Consider the following 17,522-nt stretch of genomic DNA (forward strand, 5'->3'; position numbering starts at 1 on the left):
ACAACTTGCATGTGTGTATGTGTGTTGCAGAGCCTGTGCCAGTGTGTGTGTGTGTGTGTGTGTGTGTGTGTGTGTGTGTGTGTGTGTGTGTGTGTTTGAGAGACCGGATTAGTGTCGGCTGTCTGCACCCTCTCCACCAGACATCCAGTCAGCAGGGATTTTAAGGTCTGAGCATTGAGAGAGAGAGAGAGAGAGAGAGAGAGAGAGAGAGAGAGAGAGAGAGAGAGAAAACCCAATCCTAGTCCCAATCTGATTCCTAAACCAGACAGAATTCCTTCTCTTCCAGTTTCATTCATTAATAATAACATGTAAACCCGACAGGCCTTCTGGCAACTGCCTCGACTGGTTAGGCTTTGAACAGATAATGAATTTACGCAGCAGGAGAAACTAGGCTACTGTAGATTTGAACACGACATGAATGTGCTGTTATACAATAGGTGTTAATGATTTAATGGTTTTTAATGGTCACTGAGCAAATGTTGAGGTCATGACATGGTGATGACTAAAGTTTGGGTGGATCCTGGAAATTGCCCAAAGTCCAGTTTTAGCTCATTAGAGAATGAGATATCCTCTGTGTTAAACAATGGCACCCACTCTTACACAAGAGTCTACAGACACGCTGGAGCAGTGGTTCCAACCCTTATCACTTATTGAGAAAACTCCAGACTTAGTAACATATTTTATAGATATTTTAAATTATGTTCAGTACATAACAATAACAGCACAGAACAACTGATAGACTGTACAATGAACCCAAACAGCGAACGCAATAACTGCAGGAAGTTTAAGTGATTTGGATGAATTTGTGGCAGCTTTGGCGACCACTAACGGGGGTCCAGACCCCCCAGGTTGGGAACCACTGCACTAGAGGATGACATTGTAAACATGCTTACAGATAACAGGTAAAAAATGTTTCATCTGTGTCATCAAATGTATCATTAGGATATTCCATCCTAATTTAGCATTTTAGCATTCTAACATTTGCTAATTAGCACTGAAGACAAAGAACAGTTGAGGCTGATGGGAATGCCGTTTGTGTTGAACATATTTTAATCATAAACCAAAGTCGGTGATGACGCTAAAAGATGCCAGGGGGCTGCCAAACTTATTACAATTCATCCTGAAGGCAACATGAATATTGATACCAAATATCATGACAATCCATCCAGTAGTTTCCATCCAAACCACAAACTCCAACCTTAAAACTAACTAAAAAAGTCTATCTCATGATGGCATTAAAATCATCCTCTGAGGAATGTGTTTCAAATTTCACAGCAATCCAGCCAAAAGTTGTTGCACCCAATTACTGAAGAGAATCCAAAATTCCCCCCCAAAAAACCCATTTAAAGAGAATTGGTCATAACTTAAAGCCGTTAAACACAACTTCATTTCAAAAACCAAAGTTTGGGGAAGAAAATGTATTTATTTATTTTGAGTTCAACACTGAAACTGTAATCCGGGTGTGGTCTGATCAGATTGATTGACAGCGACCAAACAACCCACCAGCTTCCCTCAAATTCTGATGCAAATGTTGCTGAATCCTGATTGGTCTACTTAAGTATGTGACATTGCCACTGCCCTACCCACTTCTAATCAGTGAGAATCAGACGAAATACAAATACATAAATCTCTCAGCTGAAATCATCAAAGCTGTCTTAACTTAAGCAGAACCTTGTGTGTTGATCAGGGAACACATTGCTCACAGTAAGTCTGAGGAAATGGGTTTTCTGAGCCTTCAATAGTGGCAAGAGACGCAGTATCACTGACATCATTGTCTCACTTGGGTGTGTTTTATTTGGACAGTTCAGTAGATTAATAAGGCAATGCACGGCACGGCAACTGGCATTACAAGAATGACAGCTCCACCCTGCTTTGAGGTTTTTTAACCTTTGGTTCACTTTGAATTGTCTGTAAGCCCAGGTGCCACTCCCATGTCATCACAACCAGGATGGGATGGAAGGGTGGCTTTTAAATGACTTTGTTTCCAGGACAAACAGACCCACAAGTATCATGAATGTCATACATGTTTACAATAAAGGTAATTCCACAAGACTCTATCTGCGCCATCTAACCAGCCTAGGGACTGTTCAGCAATAGACTGAGAGAGACTGGAACAGAAAGACAAGACTACAAAAGAACAAATACAAACAGAAAGTTGATCCCTTCATTGAGAACCAAAGCTTAGAAAAATCCACCCCATATCATAATTTATCAATGTCAACACATTCTGTACAAAACCAAAAGTCACTTTCTCCATGATCTTCCATTATGCCATCCAGCACAACAGTGGCAACACTATAGTTAAATAGTTTATCCCCAGTACTGCACCCAGTGCGTTCCTTCTCACTGTTCCAGCTCTTGGTTTCTGCTGATTTCCATACAGTATGGAAATCCGTTAGCGTAAAACTTGTTTTGTTTTGTGATATGAACTGATGTTCACTGTGGCAGGCTACAAAATTCAAACCAGTTTCAAGAATCCGCTCATTTATTTTCATATGGCAGAGACACCAGTGGAAACCAGTGGCTGCCAGGAATAGCAGGAATAATACATCAAATAATATTCAAATTTACAGTATGCTGCTGTTTGACAATGCCTGGCAAAAAGTGTGCTTTGGCTTTCTTGCTGAGAGTAGGATGAGAAGATTGATACCACTCTCATATGTTTTTGTTTTTGTGTGTGTTTTTACATATGAAGCTACAGACAGCAGGCGGTTAGCTTAGCTTAGCACAAAGACTGGAAACAAGGGGAAACGGCTAGCCTGCCTCTGCCCAGAGGTAAAAACATCTGCCTACCAGCACCTCTAAAACTTTAATTTGTTTAATTTGTGCTAAACCCAAAGTGTAACAATGCAAGTTGTGTTGTGTTTTATGGGAGTGTTATTTGATGGACTATATCTTGGCCGGGGGCAGTGACTTCCCCGTCAACCTCACAGTGATGACAAGGCTCCAAGAGGACACTGGCTGGGCCAAGAAATAGTTTAATATGACTCCCCTGTGAAATCACAATGTTTAATTTTTACACTCCAGGTTTTGTACAGATGAAATAAATGAGAGAATCTGTACGATAATGTGTTAATTTGTGAGCTTTAGTGGTGCTGATAGGGGATTTATTTACCTTTGGAGAGAGCTAAACTACGGTGTTTCCCCCTACTATGAGTTTTTGTCCTAAACTGAGCTCACCCGTCTAGTCTAGCTTCATTTAACAGAAACATATGAAAGTGATATCGTTCTAATTTATCTAACTCTCAGCAAGTAAGCCTATAAGTGTATTTCCCAAATTATCAAACTAATAAGTAAACACAATCTGTACTAAACAAGAGAAAAGTTTCACTGTAATGGTCCTTTAACTGCTGCATTCTACTCAGGAAAGAGCTTAATGACAGTTACGTAATTACATCAGCTTCCTGTATAGGGTTCACTTAATAGTGGGAAGTAGCCTAGTACTTTCTTAACTGGGTCTTAAATTGTCTGCATCCTGGAAAGAGCAGGGTGTCCAATCAGCTTACAGGCTGAAGAACAAAGTCACCAGTGTTAAAAATCAACACGAGTAAGTGCTGATTATTTGACATGTAATTATTCTAGCGGCCATCCTATTAGCTCAAAGACTAGACAAATATGCCGCAAATCAACACCTCTAATATTTAAACTCCAAATATTGGTCAAGGTAAAATCAGCACAGATGAACCCTAGAAAGTCTGCTGCTTTCAAGGCTTGGAAACTACAGCATGTGGCATTGTTTAAAATTTTGGGCAAAGACACGACAAACTTTAACATTGAAGTATTTTGTGAATGGTCAGTTCCTGTGTAGGTAATGGCAGAAAGGAATAGTAAAAATATACAGAATCCAAACTCTTACAAAACAAAATCTAAATTACAGTAGCTAGAGTCTGTAGAAAGTCTTAAGATGAAAAGTTCTTGTCAGATGAATGCAGATTTCATAAATGAGAGACAACTTAACTAAAAAAAGGTTATTCCTTTAAGACTGTATCAAGATAAGTGAGGCTTGCCATGAGGACAAGGTGTTGATGGTGGCTCAGGCTGGCAGAGAACAGGGCCAACTTTCCTTCCTATACCCATCCTCCTTTTTTCGGTCCATCTGTCCATTTGGACCGATGTAAAGTGTGGGAAACTGGGGTTCTGTGCAATGGGATGTTGTGCGGGATTTGTCCTATTTCTTGCTTCCTGCCGTTGAAATTGGTAACGTCTGTTTTCTGTGGTGTGTTTGTAATGTGGCTGTGGGGTTAGGGTTGAGGACTGTAACTGTGCTGGTTAGTCAGTTATCGCAAGATTTCTCTCCAGTGTGTTGGCTGGCATGTCTCTGTGGTCCCTCCAATTTAGAGTCCCTGTGTCTGAAAATTTGGATGAAAAAATGTCAGCGAAATGCAGATGTTTCATTACAAATTTGCTTCCATTTACAGAGAACTCACCGGTGGTTCCTGCTGTCTTTGTGCCAGTGGTCCCGCTGGCCCCTGCTGTCTTTGTGCCAGTGGTCCCGCTGGCCCCTGCTGTTCCATTAGTCTGTCATAGAAAAAGACAGAAAAGGTTATAAGGACATAATGTATGCACAGTATACATGTTCATACAGTTGGTGTGAAGCTACACAGACAGCAGCTGATGAAGAACTTGTCAAGTCCATTCGGACATATAGGTAACTTTCTATAGTCTATACATATACTTATTTTATTATTTTTATATTTATTGATTTTATTACCCAGTGTTACCTTTTGATATTTTATATTATTTTTTGCCTTTATATGTTATGGTTGTGAAGTGTTAGTTTTAGTGTATTAAAAATAAAGATTGTGATTATTATTGTTATTATTATAGATTTTGGTAATAAGAATTATAATCACAATATGAAAATGTTATTGCAAATAGTGTAATAAAACTAATGGTCATAATGCACTCATAATATCCTGAAAAAAAAATTCTGATAGCCTTGGAGCAAAACTTCACATTGACATTTTCCTTGATAGCCTAATCTATTTCAATTGTGTCGTGGGTTTGCATGATTTCAATCTAATGAGGCCAATAGCAGCTACAGGAAGGCCTTTACAGTCCTCCTGCTGGTTACTGATTATCAGGCACTTATTGCTCCTAATTGGCAGCTAATGAACAGCAACAAAAAAAAAGATGAAAAACAGGCAGTTTGTACCGTTGAGCCGCTCACGTCATATGCGTTGCCACTGCTCCTGTGGATGACAACAAAGAAAATTAGAGGTTTTCAAGTGTTATGACGCTATTCCATAACTGTGTGTACTCTGTGTGTATGGGGACAAGGGTGCATACAATTCTATTTACATAGTGTAGGTAGGTTTTATGGCTAAAGACCTTTAAGACTGTCCGTCTGTCACCTGTTTTGTCTCTGGCTCTTTGCCGATTTTGTATCCTTATTGTCTTTTTCATCCTGGTTCATGCACACGCAGGTACACCCACCAGTCCCCTGCCCTTCTTCCAAAAATGCTTTGTGTCTATAATGGCCATCCTGCTGCCCTTAGCACTCTCCTGTCCTGCTTCACTGAACCGTTCAAAAATCCAGTGCAGTATACAGTTAATTCCTATTTAGTTGGACTGGACAATTAATCCGTCTGGCTCAGCTGAGCCAGACTGAATTTATCATTCTACTGCTTAACTTTGGGAAGGGCTCTGGTAGGTCAGACTGTCATTGGCAAACTTTAAGTAATTTCAGGCTTAAGTCAAGTTTAGTTTTTTTAACTGACTTGAAACTTTCTTTAAATAAGACTTGTCATTTAGCTTGAGACTTTGGAAAGATGTGTGACTTGACTTGGACATAGACTTGACTTGTGACTTGTTCTGACAAGATTTGTGACTTGACCAGGACTCATCTCAATTGGGACTTGATTTAGACTTAAAAACAGCTCAGGTGCCTTTCCCAAATAATAATTTATACGTTCATAATAATGATCTCCCTTGGCAATTAAAAATATAATACACAAAGATCACACCACTTATCAGTTGAACTTGTAAGATGACAAATCAGACTACTGTGCCTTTATCTGTTTTTTTGTCTCATCTCAATCTACATACATTGGCACAGGTGTGTCCCCCTTCTTTAAATATACAAACTGATTTCCTGAGTTATGAGTTATGATTCCTATCTATCACTACAGTCCCATTCCGGTTTCATTCTTCTGAGTGACAAACAAGCCATGGAATGTGCAGAAAGAAACTGTGAAAGATAAGACTATTGTTTAACCCCACAGTGCCTCTGTGTCACTGTCACTGGTATGTTTGGCGTGACAACCTCAGTAATGGGCGTGCAAACACACACATGCATGCATAGATGTGTATGAAAAAACCTATGCATGCACAAACAAAGATCCCATTAGGACCGCCAGGCTATCAAAGGTTAATGTTCAAAGCCCAGCCTATTTGACTCAACTACTTCAGCCTTAAAACGATTTTTTACGATTACACTTCTCTGCTTCCTTCTCTTCAAACAGGCAACACCCTTCACTAAAAACCACCTATCGAGTCGAACAAGTCTCAACTCTGTGCTGCTGAAAAATTATGAAAAGCAATTAAAGCCTGTCTGGGGACAGGAAAACGAATCAGCCAATGCATTGTGAGCAGCCACTCCAAACAGGAGAAGACTTGTGCTATACTGGGTGGCAGTGTTGATCAAGATACATTAGGTGACACTGTTCTTACTTTTTTTTAACTCTGCTTGAGTGACAGCATTCAGGACGGACATGAATCTATATAAATATACTCAAATGAGTGTCACGTTCCCTCACCTGCGGCATCTGGCACAAAGGGCCACCAGAGTGATGCTGAGGATGAGGAAAACAATGAGGGAGATGATGCCCACCTCTGGGGATGAAAACCAACCCAACATGCCAACCATCCCTACTGGAGCCATTGTCCTAGTGCTCTGTAAAGAATGGCAAAACCATGCCGAAAGTAGGCACACACAAATTCATTAACAACCAAAGTGGGTTATACAATCAGTTATTCCATTAGATACAATCCTGATGATGTCCAGTAAACATAAAATCCAGCACTTTTCAGGGGGACATATTCTTCAAAAAGAACCATAATCATATTATGGCAAAAAACAAGAAATGAAATAAAAAACAGGTTGCATAACTTACGTTTTATGCTGCCTGACTCCGCTGTAGCTCTGTCAAAAACTGCTGTCAGTCATTCAACTGCCTTTGCTTTATGTGGCTCACAGCAGGCATGAGACATAGGGAGGGACTCATTGGTGTCCTGTCTGTTATGAAGGAGGTGCTGAAACAAGCCCATAAACAGCCCATTGTGTTTTTTATCATCGCCAAATTACATCCGCACCTGAGCGCATTGGCACCTGACACGCCTGTGGTTTCCAGGAATGTTGGAAGGTATGTTTTAGCCCAAAATACTGGAACCTCGAAATATGGTGAAAAACCCCAATAACATATCATCAATACAAGACATTTGTATTTATATTTATACGTATACTGAAAATCCTCCTGTGGGGGAAACCTGAAAGCCCAACCACTGATGTTAATTCATGTGTGTACTGTAGCTGCCTGCCAGGGAGAAGGCTTTACACACACACACACACACACACACACACAAACACTCCCCCTAGCAGCAGTTTACATGACTGCAGAAATTGGCAGCTCGGTGCAGTTTGATACTCAGTCTTTAAATATTTTAAATATGCAGTGATCTTTGTTCTGTTGTAGTCCTTGAGCTATGACTTATACAGTATTTGTCACATTATTTCTAGGACTCCGTGGTCTTATATAGTCAGGTACATTTATATTTTTAATTCCAGTAGTTGTAGTTGTTGGATATATACCCAGTAAAAGACACTAGAAATTACATTGCTGTTGCAATGCACGTTAGTTTCTCCTTCTTGGTCTCTACACCAAGAGCTGATTGGCTGAAACTACTGAAATCATAATCACAAGGGAGGGATTACAGAAAAAAAGGATCATTGTTTGAATGCAAACAGAGTTTGGATGTAGACTAGGACCAGTATAAATGGATTACTTTGCTTCAGAGGTGCCGTTTGAGTTCTACACATGGATGGCAAAAAAGAAAAACCAGCATGTCTACAGGATAAACCTTGTGCACGAGTGTAGGAGTGTGGCGCTCCATTGCACGGTGTAAATTTGTCTGTTAATGTCAGCTGTGTGCATGTTTTCCAGCCACACCTGTACGATAAAGCTAAAAGCATGCTAAAGCACTTTTTTTTTTTGACTGCATGGTCAGTGGAATTACCCCATCCAGAGCCAAGGGAGCAGGCCAGTTATGTAATTCTGCATTCACACAGTATTTAAGTCATTAAACACGTTTCATATTGTTTCCTTCTGCTTCCCTCCTCAGGAAACAGCATTTTCAGTAAAGGTTTTCACTAAAGCAAAGACTTTGTTTACAAAACTTTATGTTTTGCCTTTAAAATAATGATTTAATATTTTGTAAAAATATGTTAAGTTGGTTTCTTTCTTCTTAAACTATCTCATCTTCTATGTGTCATTTTTGTCATGTTATGTCTGTCGTGTGTGATATACGCACGATTTTGGGGGAGATTATTTTTTGGATAATTCCTTATCAAGTGCATTAAAACTAAGGCGACAAGCCTGTTTTGAAAATGTAAGGAGTAGAAAGTATTTGTGTACTAAAGGACAGATACCTAAAAAAAAACCCTTATGTACAGTAACACAATATTTACACTTTATTATTTCTCACCTATGACAGCCCAGAGACCTAGCTTAGCCACAGCTAACCTGGCTCTGTCTGGAGAAAAAAGTAACACCTCTAAAGCTCACTCATAAACACGTTAGATCTCATTTGTTTAATCTTTTTGAAGATTAGAGCTGCTTCCAGTCTCCTGGCTCCACCTTAGTATTTCACAGACAAACAAGGAAGTCATCAAACTCTGAAAAATGTACATTTTCCTTAACTAACCTCATGAACTAAAGTTTTGTATGCAGTGACATACTGGAAGGTAAGGCAGTGGAAGAATTGCATTGATTTACCCCGACACACACATCCACTCTCACATTCCTCACCACCCCTGACTCATTACACACACACACACACACACACACACACACACACACACACACACACACACACACACACCTCTTTGTTAGTGATGTCACCAAGTAACACCCACGCCCATTACTTGTTTAACAGCCCCATTCTGTCATGATCATCTTCTGAAGCCCTGCAGAACAGGCAATCTATAGCTCTCAGCAATTTTCATTTGTTGCTTTTCTGGGGTCTGTATGAGATTTGCTCAGCGGCACAAAGCTAAATCAATAGCCAGCAGGGGGAAAGGTAGCCTGCAGGAAACATGGCCAATTTCAACTATTTGCAACATAATCCTGAAAGCACAATTTGCTCATATGAACACAGCTAACAAATAATCTCTATTTGTGGGCAAATTGAAAAAATAATGGCCTTCCTGGTGTTAGCTGAGTTTAACCCTGCAGAGGAAAGTGGGCCTACTGCATGTTCATTTATGAATCTAATAATGCCACCGCAGGGTTCACTGACACACTGAGGGCCACATTTTTTCATTCAGACTATTCCCAATAACTGACTGTAACACATTTTCTGTAGCCTTTCTCAAATATTCTCCAGGTTTTAGCTCTTCTGTGCTGACTACCACTTCTTTAAGAATTAAAGCATTAAGAAACAGTTTGACATAACATATTCGCTTTCTTGCCAGGAGTTAAATGAGAATTTCGATACCACTCTCCCTCTGTACGTTAAATATGAAGCTAAAGCCAGCAGCCATTTAGTTTAACTTTGTCCAAAGACTGGAAACGGGGAATCAGCTAGTCTGGCTCTGCCAAAAGGTAAGGAAAAAGCGCCTCTAAGTGTGTGCAGATGAGAATAGAAATAAATTCTCCCAAGGTGAACAAAGACAGAGAAGCACCGGAGCAAAAAACATATCCTGGGGCTTTATGAATCCACTTCATCAACGTACAGAGATAAGAGGAAATATGAGAAAAACCAGAAGAGAAACACAGACAGGCAAACTACCACACACAGTCAGTGCATATGCTACTGGCAAGCTAACAGCTACCGTCTGTATGCTGTATGCTATAGCTGGTATGAAAAAAATGTTGCTGTATGTCTGACCACACCTGACCTAGCTATGTACTCGGCAACCTAACAACAAGACTCCAGAAAGTCACTGTGCTAGGCCAAGAAATTGTTCAACACATGACCCCTGTAAAACTGCAATATTCTGCAGATTAAACAAGTGTGATACAAGGCGTTATTAGTGAGGTTGAGACGTGCTGGAAGGCAGATTTTGTTAACTTTGGACAGAGCCAGGCTTCAGGTTTCAGTCTTTATGCTAAGCTAGACTAACAGACAGATACAAGAGTGGTATCAATCTTCTGGTTTAATTCTTAGCAAGAAAGCAAATATATACACATTTCCCAAATTGTTGAACTACTCCTTTAAACTGCAGCCTGAGCTCCGACTCACACACTGATACCGGGCCTTCCGGAAGGACATTTACTTTTCATATTTCAGAGTGTACAAAAGGTGTGGCTATCAGCTCAATATGACTGAACTGTAACACCTAACAACAAACACACTGACAATAGCCTGGTTTCTTCCATATGTACAAACAGAGTCAACAAGATATATTTGTGTTTAACATTAGTGTCTAAACACCCTAGACTTATGTCATAGCCTGTTCTAAATATTCAGTATCTGCCAAGGATTTTCCGTTCCTTTTCCGTTTTCCCCTAGGTTCTTTTTATGTTATCTCATGCTTTCCACATCGGCTTGTTGCATAGTGTTTGGCCTTGCTGGGTAAATGGGTGGTGCACAATCTACTAAATATCATTATGTTGAGATAAACCAGTCTTTCATCTGCTCCCAATCAAAATCCTCTTTTTTTGATCTTTGAAACTCAATATTAAGAGGACAGGGGAGGAAATAGAATTACCATTAGTGAGTCAATAACAGCATTTTGAAGGTCTAATATGTCATTTGATTGGCCAGAAAAATAAAACTGAAACATGCAGTTGTTGTTTTTTGCCCCTGCAGGGCAGTGTTGTCCTCTCTCCAACCCACACACACACACACACACACACACACACACACACACACACACACACACACACACACACACACACACACTTCACAACTTGATCTGCTGAGGGATTTTACCCATGTGGAAGACTGTTATGCCAACTTTTCTCCTCATGCAGTCTATCCTCCTGCCTCAGTATTAAACTGGCCTCATTGTTCGCCCAAATCCTACTATCTGGCTAGTCCACTGAACGCCATAATCCAGATTTGCTCTTTCACTCTGTCTTTCAATGTTGACATTGCTGCTTGCCTCAGGAGAGAGTTTAGAGTATCAGTATGTCCAGAACTGGACAGTAAACTAACTGATGAGTACACAGGTGCCTTATTTCTGTATCAGACGAGGTCTGTATCAGAAGAGCTTGAAAATGCATTTTCCCTACAGGTATCTACAATATGTGTGTTTATTATACTAATATATTTCATAAAATTAGGAACAGAAATGTAGGCAGTGCAAGGTTTACCCCTGGTATGTTTCAGACTAATATCCTCCATCAGCATTCTCCTCAGAACAGTCATCATCCGCAATTAAATGGGAGTATGATTCACTGTGGAAAACTTAACCGAGCTATAGTTAGCAAACCATGGAGTCCACTGAGCCAACTATTGCTTTGTTGAATCAGCAGTTAAACCCTTCGGAAATTTCAGATGATCTGTTAATGGTATCAGACAGAAAGCTCTTTCACATTTTTTTTTATTGTTAAAATACTTCAAGTAATCAACATTTTTAATAGACAAACTGATTTATGTTCAACAAAAACATATAAAGACGGCCTTATTTGCTGCTGACAGTTTTTCCCTCACCATCGACCACTCCTCTGTCTCCTCCTCCCCCCAGGTTAAGAGTCTGGGTGTCATCCTTGACAGCACATTATCTTTCCAATCCCATATCAATAACATCACCCAGTCGGCATATTTCCACCTACACAATATTAATCGGCTCCGCCCCTCCCTTTCTCCCCACTCCACTGCCATTCTTGTACACAGCCTTGTCACCTCCTGCATGGACTACTGCAACTCCCTTCTCTTTGGCCTACCTCACAAATACCTCCATAAACTTCAACTGGTTCAGAACTCTGCAGCTCGAATCATCACCAGAACCCCCTCCATCCACCACATCACCCCTGTTCTGCAGCAACTCCACTGGCTCCCGGTCAAACTCCACATAGACTTCAAAATCCTCCTGTTTATGTTCAAGGCCATCCACAACCTTTCCCCTCCTTATCTGTCCGAACTCCTCCACATCGCCACCCCTTCCCGTTCCCTCAGATCTGCCTCCTCTGTCCACCTCTCTGTCCCTCCCGCCTCCCTTTCAGCCGCTCCGCCCCCCCTCGAACTCACTCCCACCGGACCTCAGAAACCTGGACTCTCTCCCCCTCTTCAAATCAAGACTAAAAACTCACCTATTCAGAACTGCATACCCCACTTAATATCTACATTGTCTTTTCTTATCTGTTTCTTATTTCTTACTGTTCTTATTTTTTAAGTGTTGTACGGTGTCCTCGAGTGCCCAGAGAGGCGCCTTTAAATAAAATGTATTATTATTATTATTATTTTATTATATTGTTAATATAATTTGGTACATTTAAGCCCAACCCTGTTCTCTCTCTCTCTCTCTCTCTATCTATCTCTCTCACAAACACACAGACACACAAACACACACACTTAAACTTGTCACTTGTCTCTCTCTTGTTTACCCTGCAGCTTACTTTTAATATGCCTCATTGTGATGAGTGCTGTCAAGGTGCAACACAGGAACAGAGCGGGGAAGAATACACAAGCCCACCACAGCTGCCTCTCTCCAAATACCTCCACCACTGTATCCCTCTGCCTAGCATAGTCCTGGAACAGAGCCTCCAGCTGGAACACGGTGCACAGGGACAGAAACAGGTGGAAGATCTGGTGACCCTGACCCAAAAAGTCACAGTGGCCCGGGAAGAAGCGCTCAGGGATGGGACAGGAGAAGAAGAGGGCAGACAGCAGGAAAAAAACAATCTGGAGTGCGTGGAAGGGCAGGGAGGGCTCCTGTGCCCAGGAGACGGTGAACAGGCGGTGGACTACGGGGCTGATGTCCAACATGTACGCTAGTGTGGTTGGAATCAGCTGGCAGATTTTACGCTGCAATGGATACGGCCGCCGGTACCTGGACTTAGCGAAACAGCAGCCCGCACAGGAGAGCCACCCAAAGAGGGCAGCTCCAGGTAGAAACAGCAGCCCGATGCAGCTTTCTCTCCATGCTGCCTCTGACGTGTAGAAATAATGTCCGAGTGAGCAACCATACTGATACACAGCTACACCCACATAGTCCATGAAAAAGAAAAAGTAGTGTGCACGTTCAGAGTGAGACTGCAAGAGGTGAGCTGCCACACTAAAGAACAGATAGGTCAGAGCAGATACCAGGAAGATGCTTAGAGGTAGAGAGGCTGTGTCCAAGGTGTACCCCAGGGCACCTACGTTGGCCCACCAGCGGAGCAGCAGCACAGGACCAGTCAACAAATGAGTCCACACGTTCAGGGATTCATTGTGTCTTTGGAAGAGGCTGAAGAGGTAGCAGCGCCAGTCCTGCTGGACGGGACGGTAGCCCGTAAGTATGTAGGGCTCTCGGAACAGGCTGGGGACCTGGGAGGCGGCAACGGTGGGGCTGGGTGATGGAATGGAGGAAGGGATGAGGTCAGAGAACTTGGGCAGGCGGCTAAGGTGTTTGATGCTTACGGGCAAAGTGCTGAACCGCTGCAGAATGTCGCCCGACATAGCTGAGTGATAGGTGGAGGTGAGCAAGAGGACTGCTGGACAGGACACCCTGTGGGACACAACATTTAAATAAAAGAGAGTCATTTTTTATAGGAGAGGATGCCACATAGAAATGAATGAATGGTTATTTATTGAAAAATAATTTATATTGGCTCATAACCAAATAGGAACCCAGAGTGTGCTTTGATGTGAAGTGAAGATTTTTTTCTTAGAATGTATCAGTCTGCACAGTGAATCAGAGGTATGAAGGTGGGGGTTTAAGAACGGAAGATGAAGAGAAAGTCTGAGTTTAATACAATCTGAGGAGGATTAAAATTGGGAGAGAAAGTTAATAAAACTTCACACACACACACACACACACACACACACACACACACACACCAGCCAGGAGCACATGCTGTGACATTTCAATAGACAGATTAACAAAGCAGGACTGTTTCTGTGAGCCCTGAAATAATGCAGCTGCAAATATTTTGCTGTTTCATATAGCATTAATGTTAATGTAATGCAGATTTGACATATTGCTGCAGGTTGAACTATTTCAGCTTACTTTTAAGTGACACAGTAATAGGTAATACACACAACATGAGAGGACATTCTTCTCCACATGAGTCACATACACTAGAAAAACAGGTATGTAGTCAAACCTGTAACCATCGCCCCCCCTGTTATGACATGTGCACACAAAGAGGAATGTAAACTACAGCTCTCACCAAGGTAAATGAGCACCTATGGTGACAAGAAGACAAACAACCACCCATCTGAGGATATGCTCCTACTGAAAACACCTCACCATTTTCCCACTCTATTGCTGTCAGATATATCAGTGACCCTGAATGCCTGCACCTATTTAGATCTTCCAAGTTATAATGGGAGGTTTGAACAGGGTTGGTCTTACACAAACAAGGCGAATTCTGCTGCATGTGCATTTTCAGCCCATAAAGAAATAATAAACTATTACTACTACCTTTAATCTATTCGCGACAAAGAAGCTGCAGCAGGATCAGCCCTATGCATAAAAACGTTTCACATACTTTATCCTATATTAACACAGAAGAAACTGCAAAAAAAAAAAAAAAAAACACATTTAATTTGCAATAGCTGTAGAAATGATTCACACCCTTAAGTTGATGCCAGTCTGAATTAATGTTGTTTCGGGGAGGAGAGGAGAAGAAACACCATCTCACCTGCTTGTGTCGGCAGAACACCTGTTGCCCCTGTGGAGTCGCAGGAGAGTGTTTACCGGACGCTGTCCTCCTCCCTGAAGGAGCGCAGTTTACCTATAACATGTGGAGCTGGAGACAGACGTCGGAAGCTGCGGGGAGGCAACGCGTCAAAACACAGCTGACCCGACAGCCCGGAGAGAGCGGGCGGGGTTTAAATGACCGGAAATCATTAGGCTATATCATTATCAATATCTGCAAATCTGTTTATTCTCATAGGAGACGTTTGTAGGCGCCTTGGAAACGTCTTTTAGAATTAAGTTTGTGTTTTATATCGTTAGTATTTACATATTTAAAAAAACTGAATTGTGTTTATAATCCACGAATTCTTTACAACGATTGTGGCCTGACAGGACATTTAAACCCGTAATAACGATGATTCACTGGGGAAAATTAGATTTAAAAAATCCATTTTGCATGTGTGTCTCCATCTAGTGTCCGGTACTATGCACTGCATCATGTTCTAACTAAATTGGTCTGTTTCACTTCGGCATATGACAACAAATATGATATTATATATAGCCTATATATGGCTAATTAAATGACCTGAGAAAAAAGAAACTCCAAATTACAGGGGCGCTATGTTAAAGTGCACCTTGTTTCCTCTTTTCAGTCATTACACACACGATCTGAGGAAAGTTTGTGTCCGTGCATCTTTCATTCAAATACTCCCTTTTTCAGGGTTTTTACTAGGGATGGGCGATACCACCCTTTTAGGATTCGATACAATACCGATACTGATCATTTCTTATTGGCAACTGTTTTTCATTCAAAATATTGTTACACTTAAGGCAAATCACATGACAAATACTGGCCATTTATCTCAAATTTATTATGTGCCATACATAATAAAACAAAAAGTAAAATAAATAACATCAATATGAATGAAATAAATTAAATATGAACAAAAACATGCACATTTGCACTTTCCTCACTTATTTAAAAAAAAAAAAAACCTGTATGTTGAAGTAAACATGTAAAACATGTACAAGTACATTTATTTCTTTTCTTTTAAAGTATTTTTGGGGGCTTTTTATTGCCTTTATGATAGTGACAGCTATTGAAAAGCAAAGATATTGAAAAGAAGTAATAAATGGTTTCATTAAAGTCTGTGTAAAGCAAAAGATAAATATGATTTCTGAGTTTCTCACACCAAAGAAAAAGGTGTTATTAACCATCCTGCCAAATTTGAATGGGGGGATCGGCGCCGCTCTCAACTGTCAAAGAACATTACTGTACCTATAACAGCGCCAAAATGGACGCTAACAGCTTCATTAGGTTCACTCAGCCCTACATGTTTGAGCCACCAGAGCCAGAATCTGACCCAGAGTCAGAGGACACTGACCTGTCCTCTGCCGCTGGATCAACCTCATTCCTCTCAGCCTGCTACAGAATGCTAATGTTTTTCTCCCATTTATGCTAGTGAGCAATACGTATTACTGACTTTATTTTCCACAATGATCATTACACAATCTCTAGCACTAAAACACCTTCTAACACTCTCCAACAGGTTCAGAATAGATGTGGAGAGCTTCCTGAAGAGCCACAGTGCATGACTCTTCATCCAGGCATTGAGCCAGTCTGCCTGAACCCCTACACCTCTGGACAGGTAAAGTTCCTGAATGGGGGGCAGGTTGGCACCAATGACCCTCTCTGCAGTCCTGACTGTCCGCTGTAATCTGTTCCGGTCCTGTTTGGTGGTCGATCCAAACCAGACAGTGATGGATGAACAGAGAACAGACTGAATGATGGCAGTATAGAACTGGATCAGCAGTTCCTGAGGCAGGTTGAGTTTCCTGAGTTGGCGCAGGAAGTACAACCTCTGCTGGGCCTTCTTGATAATGGTGTCTGTGTTTTCACAGCAGACACAGAGCTATTGAGTATGGTGATGAGGGGCAGAGTTGGAGGGCTCCTCCTAAAGTCCACTGCCATCTCCACAGTTTTGAGTGTGTTAGGCTACAGGTTGTTCTGACCACAGCAGAGGGCCAGCTGTTCAACCACTCGTCTGTATGCAGACTCGTCACATCTGCAAACTTCAGGAGTTTGACAGACTGGTCTCTCGAGGTGCAGTCAATGTTGTAGAGGGAGAAGAGCAGTGAGGAGAGCACACACCCCTGGGGGGCGCCAGTGCTAATTGTCTGGGTGCTGGATGTGATGTTCCCCAGCCTTACCTGCTGCCTCCTGTCAGTTAGTAATGCACTGAGGGGTGGAGGCTGGCACAGTGAGCTGGGTGAGTCTGGTGTGGAGGACATCCTCCCAGGTGGGCCAACTTTCAAAGGACTTCATGTTTACAGATGTCAGAGCAACAGGCCTGTAGTCATTTAGTCTTGTGATGGAGGGTTTTTTTCATGATGATGATGGTGAAAGATCATATTATAATTAAACATAAAGAAAACATCTAAATGATTGGTTGATGATGTTTTGTTTGCGGCTAGACAAAATGTAATAAACCACACAAAGTTAAAAAGTTATGTT

At 41.4% G+C, this 17,522-nt stretch overlaps 1 protein-coding gene across 1 annotated transcript; it reads right to left on the minus strand.

Annotated features, from left to right (window-relative positions):
- Positions 1-11,750: 11,750 nt before the first annotated feature.
- Positions 11,751-15,174, minus strand: paqr8 (progestin and adipoQ receptor family member VIII). The gene is made up of 2 exons (XM_051408626.1): positions 15,012-15,174; positions 11,751-13,873 (listed from the first exon to the last, which is right to left on the minus strand). Exon 2 carries the CDS (start codon positions 13,822-13,824, stop codon positions 12,748-12,750), a length of 1,077 nt encoding a protein of 358 aa, XP_051264586.1. The 5' UTR covers positions 13,825-13,873; positions 15,012-15,174; the 3' UTR covers positions 11,751-12,747.
- Positions 15,175-17,522: the final 2,348 nt, after the last annotated feature.

Source organism: Dicentrarchus labrax, unplaced genomic scaffold (assembly GCF_905237075.1).
Source record: "Dicentrarchus labrax unplaced genomic scaffold, dlabrax2021, whole genome shotgun sequence".
NCBI lineage: Eukaryota > Metazoa > Chordata > Actinopteri > Moronidae > Dicentrarchus > Dicentrarchus labrax.